Consider the following 19,091-nt stretch of genomic DNA (forward strand, 5'->3'; position numbering starts at 1 on the left):
TTGCTGATTCACTATTTTAAAGATGTTGTCAATATATAATGTATAGATAAATTAATGTCATTGTTTACTTTTATGTTCAAAGTCGTCTCTCTGTGATTTACAAACATATAATTCTTGCGCTAATTGGTCAAATTCAGTTCGGATCGAATCCAGCATTTCAACTACACGATTTTGAGGTGCAGGTACCATAGGACGATGATTATAAACTGACATTATTCAATTTTTATTACCAATCTATAATTCTATAGTGTTTTAATGTTAAAAAAATTTAAATGTAAGATGAAACAAATGCGATAAAATACAATAAAAAAAAGCGCGTTTTTATATATAAAAATATATGTATTGTATATTTATACATTTGATTTATAAAAAATAATTAATTTATACCTTGCTTTTTTTTTAATAGAAATTTTAAAAAAATAGATGAAAAAAAAGAGATGAGATATTTCTTGTTATTTCTTCCCCCCTTTTTTTTTTAGTGAAAAAAAAAAGAATTTAATAAACAAAGAAAATGTATAAAAAAAATAGAATAAAATAAAAAAAAAGCGAGGGGGGGGGGCGAGGAACACATTATTACACACACACACACGTTCATTATAACAACGCTTATTTACAACACTGAATAAAAAAAAAAGGCGGACTCACGTGAATCCATTAGTTAACTTCTCCCCCCATAATTTGATATACTCCCCCAATGATGACCCTTATTTTCATTGTATAATCACTGTTTTGTAATTTATTTAAAACACAGATTATATATCTCTTCCATAATTAGGAAAAACGATTTTGTCGGAAAATCCATTTCTTCTAATACGATTAAAAGAATTTTATTTAAAAATTAAAAAATGACCAATGAGCACATAGCATTTATATATGCTGTTTTGTCCTGGTCAGATCGCTATGGAAAAAAAAAGGAAAGAGAAACCCTTTTGGGATAAAAGGGAAAATGTTAAAGTGTATGTATAAGTGATGATAATTAACTATCAGAAAATCGTTGTTGTATTGAAAGAAGATGATGGTCAGAGGGTTCAGGGATTTGGGGGTGAAGCAAGATAGTCCATCTCCAAGCAGAATTGCACATATAGAAGGCCAGCGTATAAGCCAGGCATCAATTGATTTTCTCACTTTCTTTGTATGGGATGTTGATGGTAATAGGTTCAAGAGATAAGAGAGTAGATCTTCAATAGATTTGGGTATCTGAAGGCGCTTATGCACATGCAAACAAGAAAAACTATGTGAGCGTGTGAAGAGTTCATTTGGATGGAAGGGGCAGGCTTGGGGTTTATTCATCAGTGAACTAAAAAGATGTGAAGCGTTCGATATGAAAAAATATGCTGAAAAAGACTTCTACATACAAGTTTTTTCGTCACTTGTGCAACATACGAAGAAGTCGCCACCTACAAAATCAACTAAAACCACAGTGTTTAGAAATTTGATTAAGAAATACTTGAACGAATATTGTAAATTATATGGCTATACCCCCTCATAGAATTGAAATAGTCTCAACAAATTGCTGCATACGAGTGTGCAAAGATAGATGCTACCTACAAAAACGACATCATGCTGTAATTTGGCAATAAGCTTAGGATGTTCGTAAATTTACTTACATAGCAAAAAGACAGAACAGCGGCAAGAAGAAAAATATTGAAAAAGCAAAAAGTGGCCGAAGAAGAGATAAAAAAAAATCATTGAAAATGAGATAACACAACTTTGCGCTCAATTGAAGTTATCAATTGCTTCAGGAAATATCCAAAATTTACCCGTGGATCAGTTAACCGAAGAAGCGATCGCACATATACGAGATTTTTGTTGGCATTTATAGTTCACAATATAAATTCAAGAACAACAACATTTATTATGACTGCAAAGCGAATCCTATTGCTCACTTAAAAGCATATTATAAATTAGCTGATTTGTGTGAACGTTTAGGTTCCAAATTATTCACATGCTTCCCATTGAGACGAACTCATATACCATGTTATGTCACCATTGACTCTATGATATTGAATAACAATATTTTGGAAGATTCCCCAAAGACCAAAACTAGATAAAAACCTTATTTGGGTAAAAGTCGTCAACATTTCCCGCAAGGCCCTAAACGATCAAGGTGATGCAATGTCACTCAAGTTTCGTGGAATGATCCATACAGATGGTATTGGGGTCTCGATATTGAAACAAAACAAGGAAACCAGCAAGGGTGGCACAAAAAACACCAGTAAACGTTTGCAAACAGACTATAACGAGTTTCAATATATCGATACAACCAGCAATCAAAGGACTAAGGAGACAAAGTCAAGGAAATTTAGGAAATTTCGTCAGCAAAATAAGCCCAAGTCAGTCAGTGATTTGGAGAAGCCTTTGACTACGCATTCCACTTCGACAATTGATCCCCAGAAGTACTCTAGAAATTTAGAAGCAAGACGGGATGCAAGTGATCTCCTTTCAAACTATTATCAAAGTGATTATCTTGGATCACTTCCTTTCAGGAAAATAAAGCTTTCCTCTTATATCAATAGGAAACAATCAGACGCCCGTCTGGCAAAGACGTTAAAGCAAAAATTCGGTGATGACTGTGTATTTGTCCTTGGCAACTGGTCCGTCAGTAATACAAAATATCACGAACCTATCAGAGGTGTTGGTATGAGGAGGATGTTGAAGAAAGAAGGGTTACAAGTATACTTGCTGGACGAATATAAGACGTCGTCGTTCTGCCCCAAATGTAAAAATAGGAGGTTGGAAAAATTTTCTCATGTCAAGAACCCTCGACCGCATATGCGAGGCAAGTATCCAGTAGTTGAGTGCCACGTCGTGTTTCGGTAAACATCAATTTTATTTTATTTTATTTTATTTTTTTTTTTTTTTTTTTAAAAAAAAAGACAGCTTCTTATATTTTCTTTTGCTAAATGTACAAATCAAAAATGTTTAGTGCCTTCTCAACTCTAGAACAGAGACTTGACTGCCATTTTGAATTTTAGAGATATTGTGTTAAGCCACAGGCAAGCCCTTGGTTGCCCCTCTAGATTCAAAAGGGAAACATCAAAACGTGCTTCAACAAGCACCATCACCTCTGCTTCCAAAAAAGCCCGCTCTATGTCTCCCGACGACGGTTCTTCTGAGGGAGGAAATACTGATAGAGTAAATGTATGATGCAGGTAACTTACATACATACACTTGATCGTCCAAAAACTGATTTTTTTTCTTTTTGTCCAATTTCCATTTTTGTTTCGTCCAAAAAATGTAATCTAAACATCTGAAAAATAAAAACTGTACTTCGATGAAAAATGCTGTTGACTTTTAATTACTGGAGGGGGGAAGGAGAGAAAAGTCTTGAATAAAGATTGTTTTTAAAGTTAGTGTATAGTAAGCATTGATGAGAGGATAAATAAGTTACGAGTCATCAAGTAAAAACAGGGATAATAAAAAATATTATAATTTAAAAGAGTTACAAAAGTAGAACTAGTGTTAAATAACACTTTTTATACATTTTGAGAAGAAGGAAAAAGAAATTTTGATCCATGTATAAATAGAATATAAAATTGCATACACTGAGTATTTTCATTTTGAGCAATAAAAGAAATGGCAATAGTTTGATTACTTAATATTAGATTGATTGATGGTAGATTAAGTAAAAAAAAAAAAAAAAAAAAAAAAAGCGGCTAATAAAGAAATGCCAATTATTAAAGAAGATTGATAGATACATTCCTTCCTCTGTCTAGTTTTTTTGCTTTTATGGAAATATAATTTGAATTGTTATGAAGAACAAAAATATAATTTACTATCCAACTTGGAACGTACATCTTCTCTCATTTCTTAATTTTCACCCCTCCTCTAATACTTATGCAACTTGGGTAGATAATGCTGAAAATTCAATGTTCCCTTTCTTATCGTATAGCCCTCTTTCACTTGATAAATTATCTGGAGCCTTTAAGAGATAATTAAATAATTTAGCAGAACGTTTATGTTTTCAAAATGTGTAATAGTATTACATATACATATATAGTTTATAAAATGCTTTATGTATAGAGTAATTTCTTTAAAAAGTAGTCTTCTGTATATCTTCTAGCTGAATAAGTAATCTACAAATGGTTGAGATTCAGTTTGTCAGAATTAATACTGCATTTCGATATCTGAGTTATACTTGTTTCAACATTAAATCTGGTTAAAAGGGTATTATTTTAACTAAAATCTCTTAAATATTAAGAGCTATCACCATTTTCAACTATGTAAAAAATAAAGTTAGATTCTACAACCTAATTGTTAAAAAAACAAAACTTTCTTAAGGATTCCCATGAGTATTTGTCTGGATATCAATGGATATAATAATTAATATTCTTGATCTGGTGTACGATCTTATTATCCCTTCATCATATATAGCTTTAATAGTCTATCCTTATAACTGTTCTAGTTGAAGTTTCTTCTGCCAAAGACTCTGGTACTTTTTTTTTCTTCAAGATATTAAATCCAGGCTTATCTTTTATATTATGAATATTTTTATCTGCTTGTATACTTGCTAATAGAATCAATTTCATTATTAAATCTATATTTTTAGTTTGTTCTTGAATATTGATACTAGAATACAAAATGAATAAAAAAGTCAATTGCTTCTATTATCTGCATACAAAGTAAGTAAAAGGTACATACAGTCAATGACTATCATCATATCAATATATAAATCTATAATAATAAGAATAGAAAAAAAATGTAATCGTTTATTTATTATACTTTATGTATTTGACTTATACATTTGTCTACACTAAACTTTCAGAGATTATACACCATTTAAACAGAAAGTAAAGAAACTTAAAGTGAATTTATACTTTACTCTTTATTCTTTTATTGACAACAATTCATTATTAATATATGCATACATGTATATGTATACATATATATGAATACGGTACTAGTATTAGAAAGGTTATGACTATTCTACACATCTAATAAAATAATATTCTGTTAGTAGAGAAATAATTCAAATAGTTGCTGTGTATCAAGCTGAGTGACTATTTAGTTTACTTAAAAATCAGGGCGGCCCATCTATTTTATTGGAAGAAAAGCGAATTTACATTTATAACGCTGAAAATAAATATCAAATTCTATCTACGTCGTTTTTTTTTTTTCCTCCAATATTATAACAGGTACACGTCAGCATATAAAATGCTAATGGTCGTTTTTTTTTTCTTCACAAATAATATAGCAACAAGAGGAACAGGTTTAATTAAACATCTATAATCTAGAACATATTATGGGATGCATGTGTAACAATATGCAGTATAAGTAATACTTGCAAATTAAATATTTACTAGTTGTCATTATGTTAATACATGATATCATCGTATAATAGGTAGCTCAGTACAAACAGATCCCCTTTCCTTTTTATTTCATGCTTACCTGTTATGAGGATAAAATTTAAGCATGACTCTTTCTCTGTATATAAAAAGTGACATAGTAGTGTTACCAAAGAAGTGCTGCTTTATTAAATTTACTATTGACACTATCAAAAAAAAAAAGTCTGTGCTTCTAAAATAAACTTGATTTTTACATATATGCAACCAAGTGTTACCTATTTACTTTAGTTTACCCCTTAAAAATAGATGATAAACAGTCACTTTCCTCTTCTCCTTAATCTTTTGTTTATGATGATTGTTATTGATAAAAGTGGCTGAGTAAGCATTCTTCTCCTTAAAATAAATAAACAAGAAGCTTATTTTTTTTTTGTTGTTATTAACATATAAAGTTTCTGATACGAAAGAAATATTATTATCTTTTTTTTTTCTTTTCATTTTATTTTATCAAGTTTAAATCTAGTATATAAACAAGAAGCACATACATAAAAGATATAAATAACTTATGTTAAGTAATAATAATAACAATAATAATAATAATCAGCAACTGTCTTATTATCAAGGATCGTCTTCTATTGCGGCAAGGTATAAATGTTCTTCTGGTTTTTTCTTTCTTTTTTTTACTTGCTTTCTTTCTTACTATTCTTCTTCTTTTTCTAACAGGATCCAAGGTTATCAGCCTCATCATCAAATTTATCGCTGTTATTATCATTCACCAAATTCATTAAATAGTAGTCCACTTTCAAGTCCTCAAATATTAAGTCATTATTATCCACCCATTATGGACACATATCATCAATTACAACAGCCTATATTATCTCTGTCTCCATCTCCACCTACTTCTTGTTTATCTATAAACAATAATAACACTATGTCAAGGTAACTAAACGGATTCACATTTCCGATCAAAACATAATACATGTGTGCTACCCATGCAGAGAGCTTGCATTTTTATTTTATTTTTTATGTATTACTGACCACACACGTATTTTTTTTTTTTTTTTTTTTTTTTTTTTTTTTTTTTTTTTTTTTTACAAAAAAAGTAATGTAAATACTATTCGCTACGATATAGCACTTGAAGGTATTATTATGTAATCATTATTTTAGATTAATATTATATAATATATTGACTTTTTTTTTTGATTCTTTATCTAGCACCAACTGCGGCATCTCAGAAAATAGATGAAACTCCTTTAACTTATTTAAATAAAGGTATGAAAAAAAAAGATAAGAATACACTTTTGTTTTATAATAGGTTCATTTATTGATGCATTTTATTTATTTAGGTCAATATTACATTATTACTTTAAAAGATAAAGATAGATATGATGGTGATATTATCAGTACTGTATCTATTACTTTTCATGAAGAAAGTTATAGAGCTAGTGCAAAAGATTATTGGAAATTCTGGTTAACTCAACAAAAAAACACGAATGATGCTAAAGCTATTGAAATAGGTAATGTATGCGTATACAACAAATCACCTTTTTCTCTCTATATTCATACCATCTATCTATATCTATCTATCTATCTATCTATCTATACATACATACATACAATCAAGACTTGACAAGGTCTAATGGTGCACAGGCTATAGAAGGAAATAGACAATTTGATCGTATATCATTCAGATGGAATGGTAAATTAGGTGCATCTGTTCAAATTCGCTTCAATTGTCTTTCAACTGATTTTTCACGCATTAAAGGTGTGAAAGGTATCCCTTTACGTCTTCAGATCGAAAGTGAACAACAACCACAACAACCTGCTACTTTACCTCATATGATAAGATCTCCTTCTCAACAAATAGAAAGAACCTTTTGTCGAATTAAACTCTTTCGTGATAAAGTAATATATATATATATATATATATATTTATACAAAGATAAAAGAAAAGAGATTTAATATCTATACATGTATCTATTTTCTCATTTAGGGCGCAGAACGTAAAAATAAAGACGATGCTAAACATATTGAACGTCAATTAGAAAAACTAAGAGGGAAAAGTGGTGAACCGCATCCTCTTTGGTTAGCTTATTCTCCAACATCTCCTATCACTCTTTTTAGGGAAATCGTATCACCTGATGAATTTGATAATCATCCTTTACTCTTAGACGATCATCGACCTATGCTTCAAATGCCCAACAATAATAATGGTCTTCTTTTACCTCTACCAAGTTCAATGAAACGAAGTTTTCATAATGATAGTCTCTTGATGGGTGTCAATAATAATAATACAATAGGTATTGATCCAAATTATATTCCACAGAGAAGGCGTCGTCTAGCAAGTAAATAAAAAATTGATTATAAATGAATACCAAACATGAAATTTATGAATTATATCTTTTTTCTCTTTTCTTTTTTCTTTTTCTTTCTCTCCTTTTCTCTTTCTCTCTCTCTCTCTCTCTCTTTTTTTTTTTTTTTTTTTTTTTTTTTTTTTTTTTTTTTATATTTATATCCATATAGAACTAAGCATTCTGGTTAAATTTCCTTCTACAGACGTGTATCGTGCCATCTACTTGGAACATCTAACAGTGAAAGAACTGATCGATAAATTGACTCAGCGTATGGAAGTGGATAAAGAGATCGCAAATGTACTTCGTAAAATCGAAACAAAAGATAAAAAATCACTGATTGTCAAAGTGGATGATGATGTCATACAGGATATGAATGAAGAACAAGATATACAACTTGAAATTGAAGAAAACCCGGAGGATACAAATACTATGAATTTAATTTTAAACTTTTAACATTTCATTCCCTCTTTATACATATATAAATAGGCTTCATCATCATCATCATCATCATCATAATCATCATCATTATATATAATAAATATCATGTAGTTTTCTTTAGTTATTTTTATTTTCAAATATATATGTATATATATATATGTGTGTGTGTATAGTATAAATAGTCTTGTTATTACTGAGAACCCATTTCTTTGGCAAGTTCTTCAGCACGCTTCTGAACGTCATTAATATCACCTTGCATGTAGAAGGCTGATTCGGGCAAGTGGTCGTGCTTACCAGACAAGATCTCCTTAAAGGAACGAATGGTATCATTGAGTTTCACGAGACGACCTTCATAACCAGTAAAGACTTGAGCAACAGCGAAAGGTTGTGAAAGGAAACGTTGGATCTTACGTGCACGCTCAACTACAAGCTTATCTTCTTCTGAAAGTTCATCCATACCCAAAATAGCAATGATATCTTGAAGTGATTTGTAGTTTTGAAGAATCTGTTGGACTTCAGTTGCAACCTTGTAATGTTCTTCTCCTACAATACGAGGATCAAGGATACGTGATTTGGAATCAAGAGGATCCACAGCAGGATAGATACCCAATTCAGCAATTGAACGAGACAAGACAGTAGTGGCATCCAAGTGAGCAAATGTAGTAGCAGGAGCAGGGTCGGTCAAATCATCAGCTGGGACATAGACAGCTTGGACAGAGGTAATGGAACCATTCTTGGTAGTCGTAATACGTTCTTGCATACCACCCATATCAGTAGACAATGTAGGTTGATAACCGACAGCAGAGGGAATACGACCCAAAAGGGCAGATACCTCAGAACCTGCTTGTGTGAAACGGAAAATGTTATCAATAAACAACAATACATCTTGTCCTTCATCATCACGGAAGTATTCAGCAATCGTTAAACCAGTCAAGGCAACACGAGCACGAGCTCCTGGGGGTTCGTTCATTTGACCAAAGACAAGAGCACACTTGGAATCTCCTTCTAACTGAATGACACCAGTTTGAATCATTTCATGATAGAGATCGTTACCTTCACGAGTACGTTCACCAACACCACAGAAGATGGAATAACCACCATGTGCTTTAGCAATGTTATTAATCAATTCTTGAATCAATACAGTCTTACCGACACCTGCACCACCAAAGAGACCAATCTTACCACCACGAGCATAAGGTGCTAACAAATCAACAACCTTAATACCGGTCTCGAGAATTTCAGGTGTAGGTGATTGGTCAACAAACTCAGGTGCATCAGCGTGAATAGGACGGTGAGTCTTGGCACTGATGGGTCCACGTTCATCAATAGGTTCACCAATGACGTTGATAATACGACCAAGGACTTCTTTACCGACAGGAATAGTGATAGGTGCACCAGTATCAACGACCTTTTGACCACGAACAAGACCTAATGAAAAGAATAAAAAGAAGTAACAAAAAAAAAGCATTAGTATTAATGTTTATGTTTATGTTTCTCTATTTTTATGTCCGTCTATGGCTTTATTTATGTTTCTCTCTCTCTCTTACTCTCTCTTATTCTCTCTTACTCTCACTCACTCACTCACTCACTCTCTTTATCTCTTCAGCCTCTCTTCATCTTTCTCTCTCTTTTTTTTTTCCTTTTTTTCCTTTTTCTATTTTTTATTCATTTCTTCCTTTCTTTCTATTTCTATTAAAGTTTACCTTCAGTACCATCCATAGCAATAGTACGGACAGTATTTTCACCTAAATGTTGAGAGACTTCGAGGACAAGACGTCCGCCAGAGTGACCTTGAACTTCAAGGGCATTCAAAATAGCAGGCAAGTTTTCTTGGTCGAATTGTACGTCAACAACAGCACCAATAACAGAACTATATGAAAAGGAATAGAGTTAACAAACATTATTTTACAAAAGCATAAATGTATAATAAAAAAAAAAAAGAAAGAAAAAACTTGTTCGGTATTCAATGCTTAGTAAATGACTCGCTCTCTTTTTACTTTTTTTTTTTCTTTTTTTTTTGGTTGATTAAAAGGCTGATCTTACCGAATTTTACCAACGCTGGCGGCTGTGGCATAGGTACGAGCTAAAATAAATCGTTTCAAGTGTTAACATTTGACATGAACTAATAATGTTACATGTTGATCTTTAAATACCTTGAGAGGCAGCAAAACGAGAAACGTTAGCAACTTGAACACGGGAAGTTATTAATCCAAGTGCACGGGAAATGTTCATTATGTTAATTTTTTTTGTTGTAAAAAAAAAAAAAATAAAATAAACAAAAAGTCAAGTTATACCCCACTAAATAAAATAAAAAATAAAATAAAATAAAATAATAAAATTGCGCGGTGATAGAATTAACAAGGGGTGAAAATTAAAGTCACTTTTTTAGTTTTTTTTTTTTTTTTTTTTTGACAGTGTGGGGTTACTTTTTAAGTTAAAAGGTTAAAAGCGTAATGCTTCTTTTAAACATTAGAATAGCAATGAAGAAAAAAATAAAAATAAAATCAAAATGTGGCTTGATACTGATTGTGTAAAAAAAAAAGAAAAAATTAATGTTATATTTTTTGAAATGATATTCTTCATTAATAAAAGCGTACCTTCATCATCATATAAGCGAGGAATAAATAAATGTTTCATTTTAATTGGATCCTTTTTTTCTTTTTTTTTTTTTTTAAAACAAATTTTTTTGGCAATGAGCATGTAACGACGAAATAAATGCGCAATATTGCTCGAGCCAGTTATAGAGGGGAAATAAGAATAAAAACCTTCCTAAAGGACAAGAAGGAAAAAGAAAAGAGCAGTATTTTGGAATGAAGAGAAAATATAAGGAGGATAAAGCGAAAAAAAGTGAGAAGAAACAATTTAAATACAAATCAGACCAAAGTGACCAGGAAGACACACACTATTACTTGGACAACCAACTCAACAGCTTGAGACCAGGATCAACAGGATTAGGGGGAAATTCATCATGGAAGTAGTAATCAAGTTCATGTAGAATTGTACAAAGAATAGGCCATAAAGTATACCAGCCCGTACAATCAGAAGGACGACGAGGTTTATGTAGTGGGAGCAAGTTGAGGAGGAACAAGATGGGATCTTCGACTGAAGTAGGCATGTAGAGATGATGATGTACATCCTTTAGGTTTACCACCAGGTAACCCAGCCAAGTCTCCATCGGGGCACTCGGCTACGTTCTGAAGTAATCATTGGTAAGCAAAGGATGGGATCCAATTCGAGAGTGGGGCGTGAGGAAGGCAATAGGATGGGGTTGAGTTGAGTTAGTGTCTTGATGAAGGGTTTAAAATTGACCATTTAGAAATTTAGCACGAAGAGTGTAGAATTATTTTCGGTCAAAGCGTAGTGATGATTGGTGAGCATAGGTGTTTTCACATTGTAGTTTGAGCCAATTTATAGCAGTTGGAATGACTATTTGGGAACTGAACATGAGGCAAAAGATGGGGGAGGGGCAAGAAGAGTATCTGCTGGTAATTGAGAAGTTAGAAAGAGGTATTGCGCCTGGAGGACTGCAATACGGGTCTTCATGGATGAGAGGTTAATAAGATGGAGCATGACTTTCACCGAGGACCGCGAGTAACCACCAAAGATACTTCCAATGCAAAAATTTTAAGAGGTATCCAGTTGTTTAATAAGTTTAGCAGAGAGAGAGAGAAGACTGATTACAAGAACATAGTCTAACTGAGAACGAACCATTCGACTATAAAAACGACATGCAAGCAGAGGTGGAAAATAGTTGGAGTTGAGGCCAATAGCAGCAAGTTGATTCATAGTGAGAGAGGCTATATTGATATTATGTTGGATATAAAATCTTTGATTTCTCGTTTTTTAGTTTTTTTTTGTCATCAAATAAGCACTATGAACATTTAAATCTTTAAATTTAAGAAGGTCTTCTTTATTCTTAGCAAATCTTATTGTTTCGTTTACATTTTCGTCAAAATCATATCATTAACCTATCTCAAAGCAGAGTCGAAAACAAAATATTACGTGTATTTTTTTTTATTATTATAATATTGTATTTTTCAGCAAATAAGAGAAAATTTCAGAAAAAATAAGAGAAAATTATTGGACAAATAAGAGAAAATTATTGAACAAATAAGAGAAAATTATTGAACAAATAAGAGAAAATTTTAGGTCAATTAAGAGAAAAAAAATGGCAATTAGCAAAAAATTTACTTATACTTAAATCTCATAAGTTTTTCTCCAGGGCTAAACACTTTTCAAAGAATCTGAGAGAATGGCGAATCCAGCCCTGGCAGTCTTTCTTAGTTACTTTGGAGCAGGCATCCATTATTCTGGGTGTGAGTGTCTCACCAGTTTCGAAAGGGCTTCTTTTGACGCCATACTTCACCTTCGACCAGAATAGCTCAATTGGGTTTAGGAATGGTGAGTACGGCGGAAGATATGCACACTTATAGCCTCTGCTTTCTATTAAGTTTCTTACTGTAGCTGGCTTATGTATGGGAGCATTATCCATTACCAAGTAAAAGCCCTTCATATTATTTCGGTCAAGAACATCCATCACATTACTCAAGTAATTTAAATAGTGCTCAGTCCTAGTTCCAACCTTAGCTGTCGTTGTAACAACCTTCCCATCTATTCTTCTCTTCTTAGCTCCCGAAACTAATATTGGCTTTCTCAAAGAGATGTCAATAATGCCGGCGCTAGAGATGGCACCAAGAATGGTTATTGTGGTGCCTTTTGAAGCAGGGACAGTTGTTTTAGCAGGTTCTCCTATCTTGGACCAGCCACGAGTGCGTGTCATGTGTAAATTGAACCCTGCTTCATCCAAAAAAACGCAATTATTCTCAAAGTCCATATTTTTATCAGCTAGCCATTGAAGGATGGTCTCCTTTCTCTTCTTAAGAGTTTCTTCCGAGTTTCTAGCAGATGAAATTTTCTCCAACTTCTTCATAGATAGTGCACAGCTGGTTCTAAGATGTCTGTATACTGCGGATGGGCTCACGGAGAGACTTGGAAATTCTTTGAGCAACAACTCGTGTATTCCAGCTACAGTTGCAGTTGAACACTCATCAACAATGTCGGTAATAAACTTTGTGTGTTTTTCAGTAAGCTCAGAGACAGTTCCCATTTTGCGCCCTCTTTTTTTCTGTTGAGGTATTTCCCCTGTTTTCTGCCATTGCAATTTGAAACGGTAAGCTGATTTCTCATTTATTCCTGTTTTTAAAGCTGCATCTTTTACAGGAACCTGTTCAATTAACAGGGAAATAAGCTTGTTGATATCTTGCTGAGTGTACACACGTCTAGCATTGCTAGCGGCGTCTTTTTTTTCGGCCAGATCTCTGAGAGGCTTCTCTTCTTTCAAATCGCTCTCACTACCCTGTACATCAGCTTCATTTTCCTCCTTATCCGAGCTATTGCTGGCCTCATCACCCTCGTACCCTTCCTTCAGCTCCATCGTCGCATCTTCATCTAACTCCATGGCTGATGCAGTGATGTTGTACTTCCACTTCTTTCTCATCATTGACATTACGCTGACAATGATTTCAGGTACAGCTTCAATGTCATCGTCGCGTAGAAAAATTTCGTTCATATCAAAGTCAATATCCATTTTTTGTTAATAATAGTGAGAAAAGTGCTTTCTACTAATTGCCATTTTTTTTTCTCTTAATTTTTCTTGGGCTTTCTCTTAATTGACCTAAAATTTTCTCTTATTTGTTCAATAATTTTCTCTTATTTTATCCAATAATTTTCTCTTATTTTTTCTGAAATTTTCTCTTATTTGCTGAAAAATACAATATTAAAGATGCAAATAGTAGTCACTCGTGTAACATTTCATTATAAAACGATATAAAAGGCACGAATGTTTAATTTCCTTCTTTTTTTTCTTTTTTTTTCCCTTTTTTTTTTTTCAGAAATGTGGGGAGCCTGTTTTATGCCGGGCTATGAATAGCACTGAAAATTGCCCCGTCTGTATAGTGCCTCCCAGGGCCGATGAAAGGTAACACAGACTCATAGAATGTTTATTGATAATAAGAACGTGACTGCGCTCACTAAAAAATGAAGTTATCATGTTATTTGGGAAAATTGATGAAAGATATTCATTCATTTATTTACTGGATTTTTCCTTCCTATATGCGGCTTTTTAATTTTTGTTTGCGTCTGTGACCAGACTGACTTTGCACTTATTTTTTTCCATTTTGCATCCAGTCACTTTTTATTTGCTCTAGTGTTTTTCTGAATTTGCTCTTTTTTTAATTCTATTTTTGCTTTACTTTACTGCTAAAAAGATGTAAAAATAAAAAAAATCATCAACGTAAAAAAGAATGGAGTAATACAATAAATGAATATAGTTATCTATTATAAGCTAAATATTTATAATAAACCTTTTGACAAATTTATTTAATTATAGATTGTTATTATACACGAAAACAAAGTATGTAAATCACCTGAATCTAGATTATCCAAATCTGACATATTCATATTAGATAAACTAACATTACCATTTTCTGATATGATAAATATACCGTTCATCCTGGCTTCATTACCACCAATAGTATAATACTTATTATTTATAACAAGCACTATAAAATCCAATGTTTGATTTAGATTCATAAACATTGTATAACAAAATTTTTTAAGGGACATCGGAAAAGTTCCATCTATACCATAAAAAGCGAAGAGAGATTCACCACTATTAATCGTTTTATTAATTTCCAGATCTTCATCAAAGTTTGGTTCATATGCAAGTTCAAAAAGGACATCTATTGTTGATTAGAATACTTTCTATATTGCCCATGTGCTCACATGTAAAGCATGATGTTCCTAATGTATCGTACTTCTTTGTAATAATTGCCTTGACGAACATCTTCCTTACTGTAACAATTTGAGAATGCAGTTGGTGATAAAATATAGAATCCTACCAGTATCTTGTCCGAGTCTTCATATGTTGTATCTGAGGTTGATGACGCTCCCTGTGGCTACATATGTAAAATGGGAATGCCTGAGCTTGATAGCAGTGACATTCCTAGTTTGCCAATAGAAACCGCAGACAGCCAACTTGCGGCATGCCCAATTATCGGCCCGAAATAACTCAATGCACCCATTAGACGTAGTCAATCGTTTAAGATTGTCTGTGATATTTGAATCTGATGAAGAACAGGCCGATACTATGGCAGACTTGCCAAACAGTGTCTACCAAAACATCAGAGAGTTTAAACGGGCTATTCTGACCAAAAGATTCTATAATCAACCTGAACCAAGTTCGAACTTCGTGGAACTATCGTTAAACAATATCCTTAGCTCAACATACCTTCTTCATGGTACGGACCGTATCAAGAACAAAGGCTCTGAGCTAAATTTAATAGCTACATCCGTTTCAACCTTTTTGTCGCCGTTCTTCTCTTCTCACGATGATGTGCAGATGGAGTTCGACTCTATTTCATGGGTGTACAAACAACAAGAAGTTGTGGACGAGAACAAATTACGTCCCGATATTTTGATTCATGCCAGACAGCATGGTCAAGTAATTGAAGTTGCTTGCGGAGAAGTTAAGAAGCCTGGTGTGTCTCAAGAGCGTCTAAACAAAGATAGAATTCGCGTATTGGAGATGATGAAAAGGCAGCTCCATATCCGATTAAAATATGCCAAAGCTCACTATGAAACAGTGACATTTGGAATTTTGGTTCAGGGTAAGATTAGAAGATGTTTGTTGTAAACTTCCTTAAAACTAAATATCTATGTTTCTTCCTTTTTTTGAAAGGTTTTTCTGTCGTACTTATTCAGATGACCCTTGATTTGACAAAAGGTGTGTATATCTATCAAGAACAACCACCGTTTCCCTTGCCAACGACTTTCGAGACGTACTCTCACATGGACACGTCTATGGAATTCATGCAAACATTCAAGGTATGATATATTAACATTCTATCGTTTTACTAATATTAACTGGTGTCACTCTATTTTCTAGGGGAAAATGATCGATTCTTTGTTGAAGCCCGAAGACAATAATAAAAGCCAGATTTGGGAAGAATACAAGGGCCATGTATGGCCAACCCCCTTCGCTTTTTTGCCTATATACCCTAAAAAAAAATAAGCTCACACTTACGTCTTCCTGCTTCTGTGGCCAATATGTTATTTTAGTGTAACTATGCTTCTTCACTCCTTTATGTCTTCTAATTACTTTCATCATGTCCAATATATTTATGAAATTTTTATGCAACATTCCATATTTTCTCCTTTATTACTTCTATGTGAATACTAAAATTAAACAATATTTAAGATATCAAATGTCGAACAGTCTTTTTTCTAATTGATTTTCCAATATTTAGAATCATCCTGAGAATGATTTTATGCAGAAAAAAAATATATATATATAAAAAAACCAAAGGGAAAGTCTATTTAAATTGTGCTTTATTTTAACAAACTTTTTTTCTTTAAATATCTAATATTGTGTTGGTCTTTATATAGTTTTCAAAACAGACTATTGTGACATGAATTGATGACTAATAATGGACGTGAGTGTGTATTTGACAATCGGCAAATATCCTTTGGATTTGGTATATGATTCCTAATATTAGTTTGTCTTGGTATTGTACTAACAGATCAAACTTATGCTTTATTTTATGCTGATTGGCTGTATCATCATTTAGCGCCCGTACATGTCAATTTCAGTCTGTATAAATTTATCAAAGTGCCTGCGGATAAACATTAACATTAAATTTTACTGTCATTCTAGATCACATCCATCTGTGGGTTCAGTTGTAAGAATAAAAGATTTATAAATTGCCGTTCATGCGTTCTTCTACAGAAATCTATTCCCAGAGTTTACCATTCAATTATGCTCAGTGAAGAAAAAAGTCAGTTAGTTATTTTCGGATAGGAAAACATTTACAAGATATACATTACTTCTTCCTGAAAGTTACGAAATGTGAGTCAGTGATGATAAAGAGACAACAATTTCATTTGCCCACAATGCATCCAGAGGCAGCACAAAATAGCACCGCACAGTAGAGAGTGGGGGTGTCACAGCAAGGATAGCCGTCAAGCTCCTGGAAATTGCTACGGACCAGCGGGTCTCATACCTTTCAAATAAGTCCTTGAGTATGCGAGGGCTGGGGTGTCACATTGCAGCCAAATGGCCACGCTGTCAAGTCCGTTTGAGCGATGCGTTTGCAAATCACTGAATTTTGCGGAAAAGATTACCATTAAGCTAGAACCTAAATAATTCAAGAATAAATAAATCACAAAGATTTGGACAGAATGTAAAATAACTAGTTTTATGACAAAAAGTATTGATTTAATCTCTTGAATTATATTCAATACATCCATAGTAAGTGGAACATAAATAACAGATGAGAAACAGTTGAAAATGTTTTCACACCAAAATTTGCTATTTAGACCTGAAGAACAAAATAGGAAATGTTATTATGCCCACCCTTCAAAATTTTTATTTACTTTATTATATTTAGTCTTCCCTCCCTTCTTTCTTATTATTTAACCGAGCTCAGAATTCGATTGATAGTATAATATTAGAATTTATTCCTTTATATATCTTTGAAATCGCTATTAAATAAAGATTCAAGAAGATTCTAGCATAATAACATTTCCTATTTTGTTCCGACAGTCTCAAGAAATTCTCTCGAGAAATTCCTTTCGATTGAGAAGTTGAGATTTTGGGATCTTGTGAAAGTTCGATCTTTTTTTATTTAAAAATATTTGAAGTTATTCAACACTTATTTTTCGTATTTTTTTAAAAACAAAACAAAAATTTATCATGTCTTCAAATGCTGTTTTTTTATCCCTTCTCTCCCACTTTGACAATGAAGCAGGTAATCTTACTTTCGCACCTATGGACGGATTGATAAATAATATTGTTGAGGAACAACAACATATTCTTGTCGTAGATAATAGTCTCTCCATAAATACGGTAATGGAATGGGAGACGAGTCATCCAGCTAGTGAACCTAACAACAATTCAACGATGCAACTTCTGATTTTTATGAAATACAGAAATATCATTTCTGAAAGCGAAGTATCTCAAGAATCAGAGGTGCCTAAAGCTGAAACACCTTCTGCTGCTCCGTCTACTCCTGTCACTCCTGTCACTCCTGTTCGCAGTAAAAGAGGAACATATCGTAAGTATACTGAAAAGCAAGTCCTGGATTTTTTCCATTTGGTATTCGAATGTGGTATGACAGCAAAAACTGCTTCTGAGAAGACTGGTATCGTCATTAGAACTGGTTAGAACTATATCCGTCAGGAAAGACTGCGAAGAGCAGCTGAATACGAACCCCCTTCTGATGTCTCTGGACAAGCAATTGAAGAGAAACCTGTGAAAACAGGAAACAAGAAACTTTTTGATGACCACTCTAAGTTCTTGGTACAACTTTATGAGAAAAATCTTGCAGCTACATTGGCACAAGCTAGGAAAGCCTTATGCAAAGAATTTGAGGGCTTGACTATCACCTTGTCTGGGTTTCAGAAGCACTTGGTGAAGAAGTGTTGTTTGACTATGAAGAAGCTTGAAAAGCTACCGGCGAAAAGATGCTCTCAAGATACAATAGAACTTCGTTGCGAACGTCTACTAGAATGGCAATCTTTAGACGACTTGGATTATTCATCTAACTGCGTTTTCCTTGATGAGGCGGGATTTAATATGCACATCAAGAGAAATTTTGGCCGCTCTGTTCGCGGAAAACCAGCAAAGGTCGAAGTTCCAACTCAACTGGGCATCACCTTAACAATGATGGGTGCTATTTGTGAGAAGGGTGTGGTGAATCTGACTTTGAAGAAGCCTGAGGAAGTGGTTTCGAAGAAAAGAAAGACTAAAGACGGATCATCGAAGAGCATCAATGGTCGAATCGGAACCCGAACAGAGCACTACTTAGAGTTTATTAGCAGTACCATGGATATTCTTGATGAGTGTAATATGCAGGGTCGTTATCTCGTAATGGATAATGCCCCAATTCATACGTCTAAATTAGTTCGAAGTCTAATTGAAGGAAGAGGATATAAATGCTTATATCTTCCTCCTTATTCG

The 19,091-nt window shown here is 33.2% G+C and overlaps 6 protein-coding genes across 6 annotated transcripts in view; 4 read left to right on the plus strand and 2 right to left on the minus strand.

The window, feature by feature from the left end:
- Positions 1-542, minus strand: part of BX663DRAFT_458415 (WD40-repeat-containing domain protein) — a 3,116-nt gene extending 2,574 nt beyond the window's left edge. Inside the window, exons 1-3 of the mRNA XM_051523902.1 lie at positions 388-542; positions 69-242; positions 1-11 (exon numbers count right to left, since the gene is read on the minus strand). The exon at positions 1-11 is cut by the window's left edge and continues 71 nt beyond it. Of these exons, the coding sequence (XP_051380659.1) occupies positions 1-11; positions 69-213 (156 nt within the window). The 5' untranslated portion in view covers positions 214-242; positions 388-542. The remainder of the gene's footprint in view (positions 12-68; positions 243-387) is intronic.
- Positions 543-811: 269 nt separating this feature from the next.
- BX663DRAFT_537537 (uncharacterized protein) lies at positions 812-2,820 on the plus strand (the record flags this gene model as incomplete). The annotated part of the gene is made up of 3 exons (XM_051530662.1): positions 812-1,148; positions 1,870-1,982; positions 2,026-2,820. The coding sequence occupies exons 1-3, from the start codon at positions 1,013-1,015 to the stop codon at positions 2,818-2,820; spliced, it is 1,044 nt and encodes a 347-aa protein (XP_051380660.1). The 5' UTR covers positions 812-1,012.
- Positions 2,821-5,794: 2,974 nt separating this feature from the next.
- Positions 5,795-8,170, plus strand: BX663DRAFT_517213 (CP2 transcription factor-domain-containing protein). The gene is made up of 8 exons (XM_051528696.1): positions 5,795-5,927; positions 6,006-6,221; positions 6,386-6,423; positions 6,498-6,554; positions 6,629-6,799; positions 6,907-7,187; positions 7,276-7,627; positions 7,806-8,170. The coding sequence occupies exons 1-8, from the start codon at positions 5,848-5,850 to the stop codon at positions 8,087-8,089; spliced, it is 1,479 nt and encodes a 492-aa protein (XP_051380661.1). The 5' UTR covers positions 5,795-5,847; the 3' UTR covers positions 8,090-8,170.
- Positions 8,171-8,257: 87 nt separating this feature from the next.
- Positions 8,258-10,367, minus strand: BX663DRAFT_517217 (ATP synthase subunit beta). Its single transcript, XM_051528697.1, has 4 exons — positions 10,228-10,367; positions 10,118-10,157; positions 9,778-9,944; positions 8,258-9,502 (listed from the first exon to the last, which is right to left on the minus strand). The coding sequence occupies exons 1-4, from the start codon at positions 10,304-10,306 to the stop codon at positions 8,265-8,267; spliced, it is 1,524 nt and encodes a 507-aa protein (XP_051380662.1). The 5' UTR covers positions 10,307-10,367; the 3' UTR covers positions 8,258-8,264.
- Positions 10,368-13,995: 3,628 nt separating this feature from the next.
- On the plus strand, positions 13,996-17,235 carry BX663DRAFT_488291 (uncharacterized protein; the record flags this gene model as incomplete). The annotated part of the gene is made up of 11 exons (XM_051524804.1): positions 13,996-14,051; positions 14,341-14,342; positions 14,463-14,486; positions 14,771-14,859; positions 14,966-15,038; positions 15,160-15,741; positions 15,813-15,958; positions 16,020-16,094; positions 16,702-16,812; positions 16,860-16,908; positions 17,060-17,235. The coding sequence occupies 11 exons, from the start codon at positions 13,996-13,998 to the stop codon at positions 17,233-17,235; spliced, it is 1,383 nt and encodes a 460-aa protein (XP_051380663.1).
- A 375-nt stretch (positions 17,236-17,610) lies between these two features.
- BX663DRAFT_517240 (uncharacterized protein) lies at positions 17,611-18,771 on the plus strand. The gene has a single exon (XM_051528698.1). It carries the CDS (start codon positions 17,826-17,828, stop codon positions 18,294-18,296), a length of 471 nt encoding a protein of 156 aa, XP_051380664.1. The 5' UTR covers positions 17,611-17,825; the 3' UTR covers positions 18,297-18,771.
- The last annotated feature ends 320 nt before the right edge of the window (positions 18,772-19,091 follow it).

Source organism: Cokeromyces recurvatus (assembly GCF_025118155.1).
Source record: "Cokeromyces recurvatus strain NRRL 2243 chromosome Unknown BX663scaffold_22, whole genome shotgun sequence".
NCBI classification, from domain to species: domain Eukaryota; kingdom Fungi; phylum Mucoromycota; class Mucoromycetes; order Mucorales; family Mucoraceae; genus Cokeromyces; species Cokeromyces recurvatus.

Excerpts from the sequence above, each read along its gene's own strand:
- BX663DRAFT_517217 (XM_051528697.1), bottom strand. The coding sequence starts at position 10,306 with ATGAACATTTCCCGTGCACTTGGATTAATAACTTCCCGTGTTCAAGTT. Across the intron at positions 9,945-10,117 it reads GCCAGCGTTGGTAAAATTCG|TTCTGTTATTGGTGCTGTTG; the intron begins GTAAGATCAGCC and ends CTTTTCATATAG. Across the intron at positions 9,503-9,777 it reads TGCTATGGATGGTACTGAAG|GTCTTGTTCGTGGTCAAAAG; the intron begins GTAAACTTTAAT and ends TCTTTTCATTAG.
- BX663DRAFT_517213 (XM_051528696.1), top strand. The coding sequence starts at position 5,848 with ATGTTAAGTAATAATAATAACAATAATAATAATAATCAGCAACTGTCT. Across the intron at positions 5,928-6,005 it reads TCGTCTTCTATTGCGGCAAG|GATCCAAGGTTATCAGCCTC; the intron begins GTATAAATGTTC and ends TTTTTCTAACAG. Across the intron at positions 6,800-6,906 it reads TGCTAAAGCTATTGAAATAG|ACTTGACAAGGTCTAATGGT; the intron begins GTAATGTATGCG and ends CATACAATCAAG.
- BX663DRAFT_517240 (XM_051528698.1), top strand. The coding sequence starts at position 17,826 with ATGTCTTCAAATGCTGTTTTTTTATCCCTTCTCTCCCACTTTGACAAT.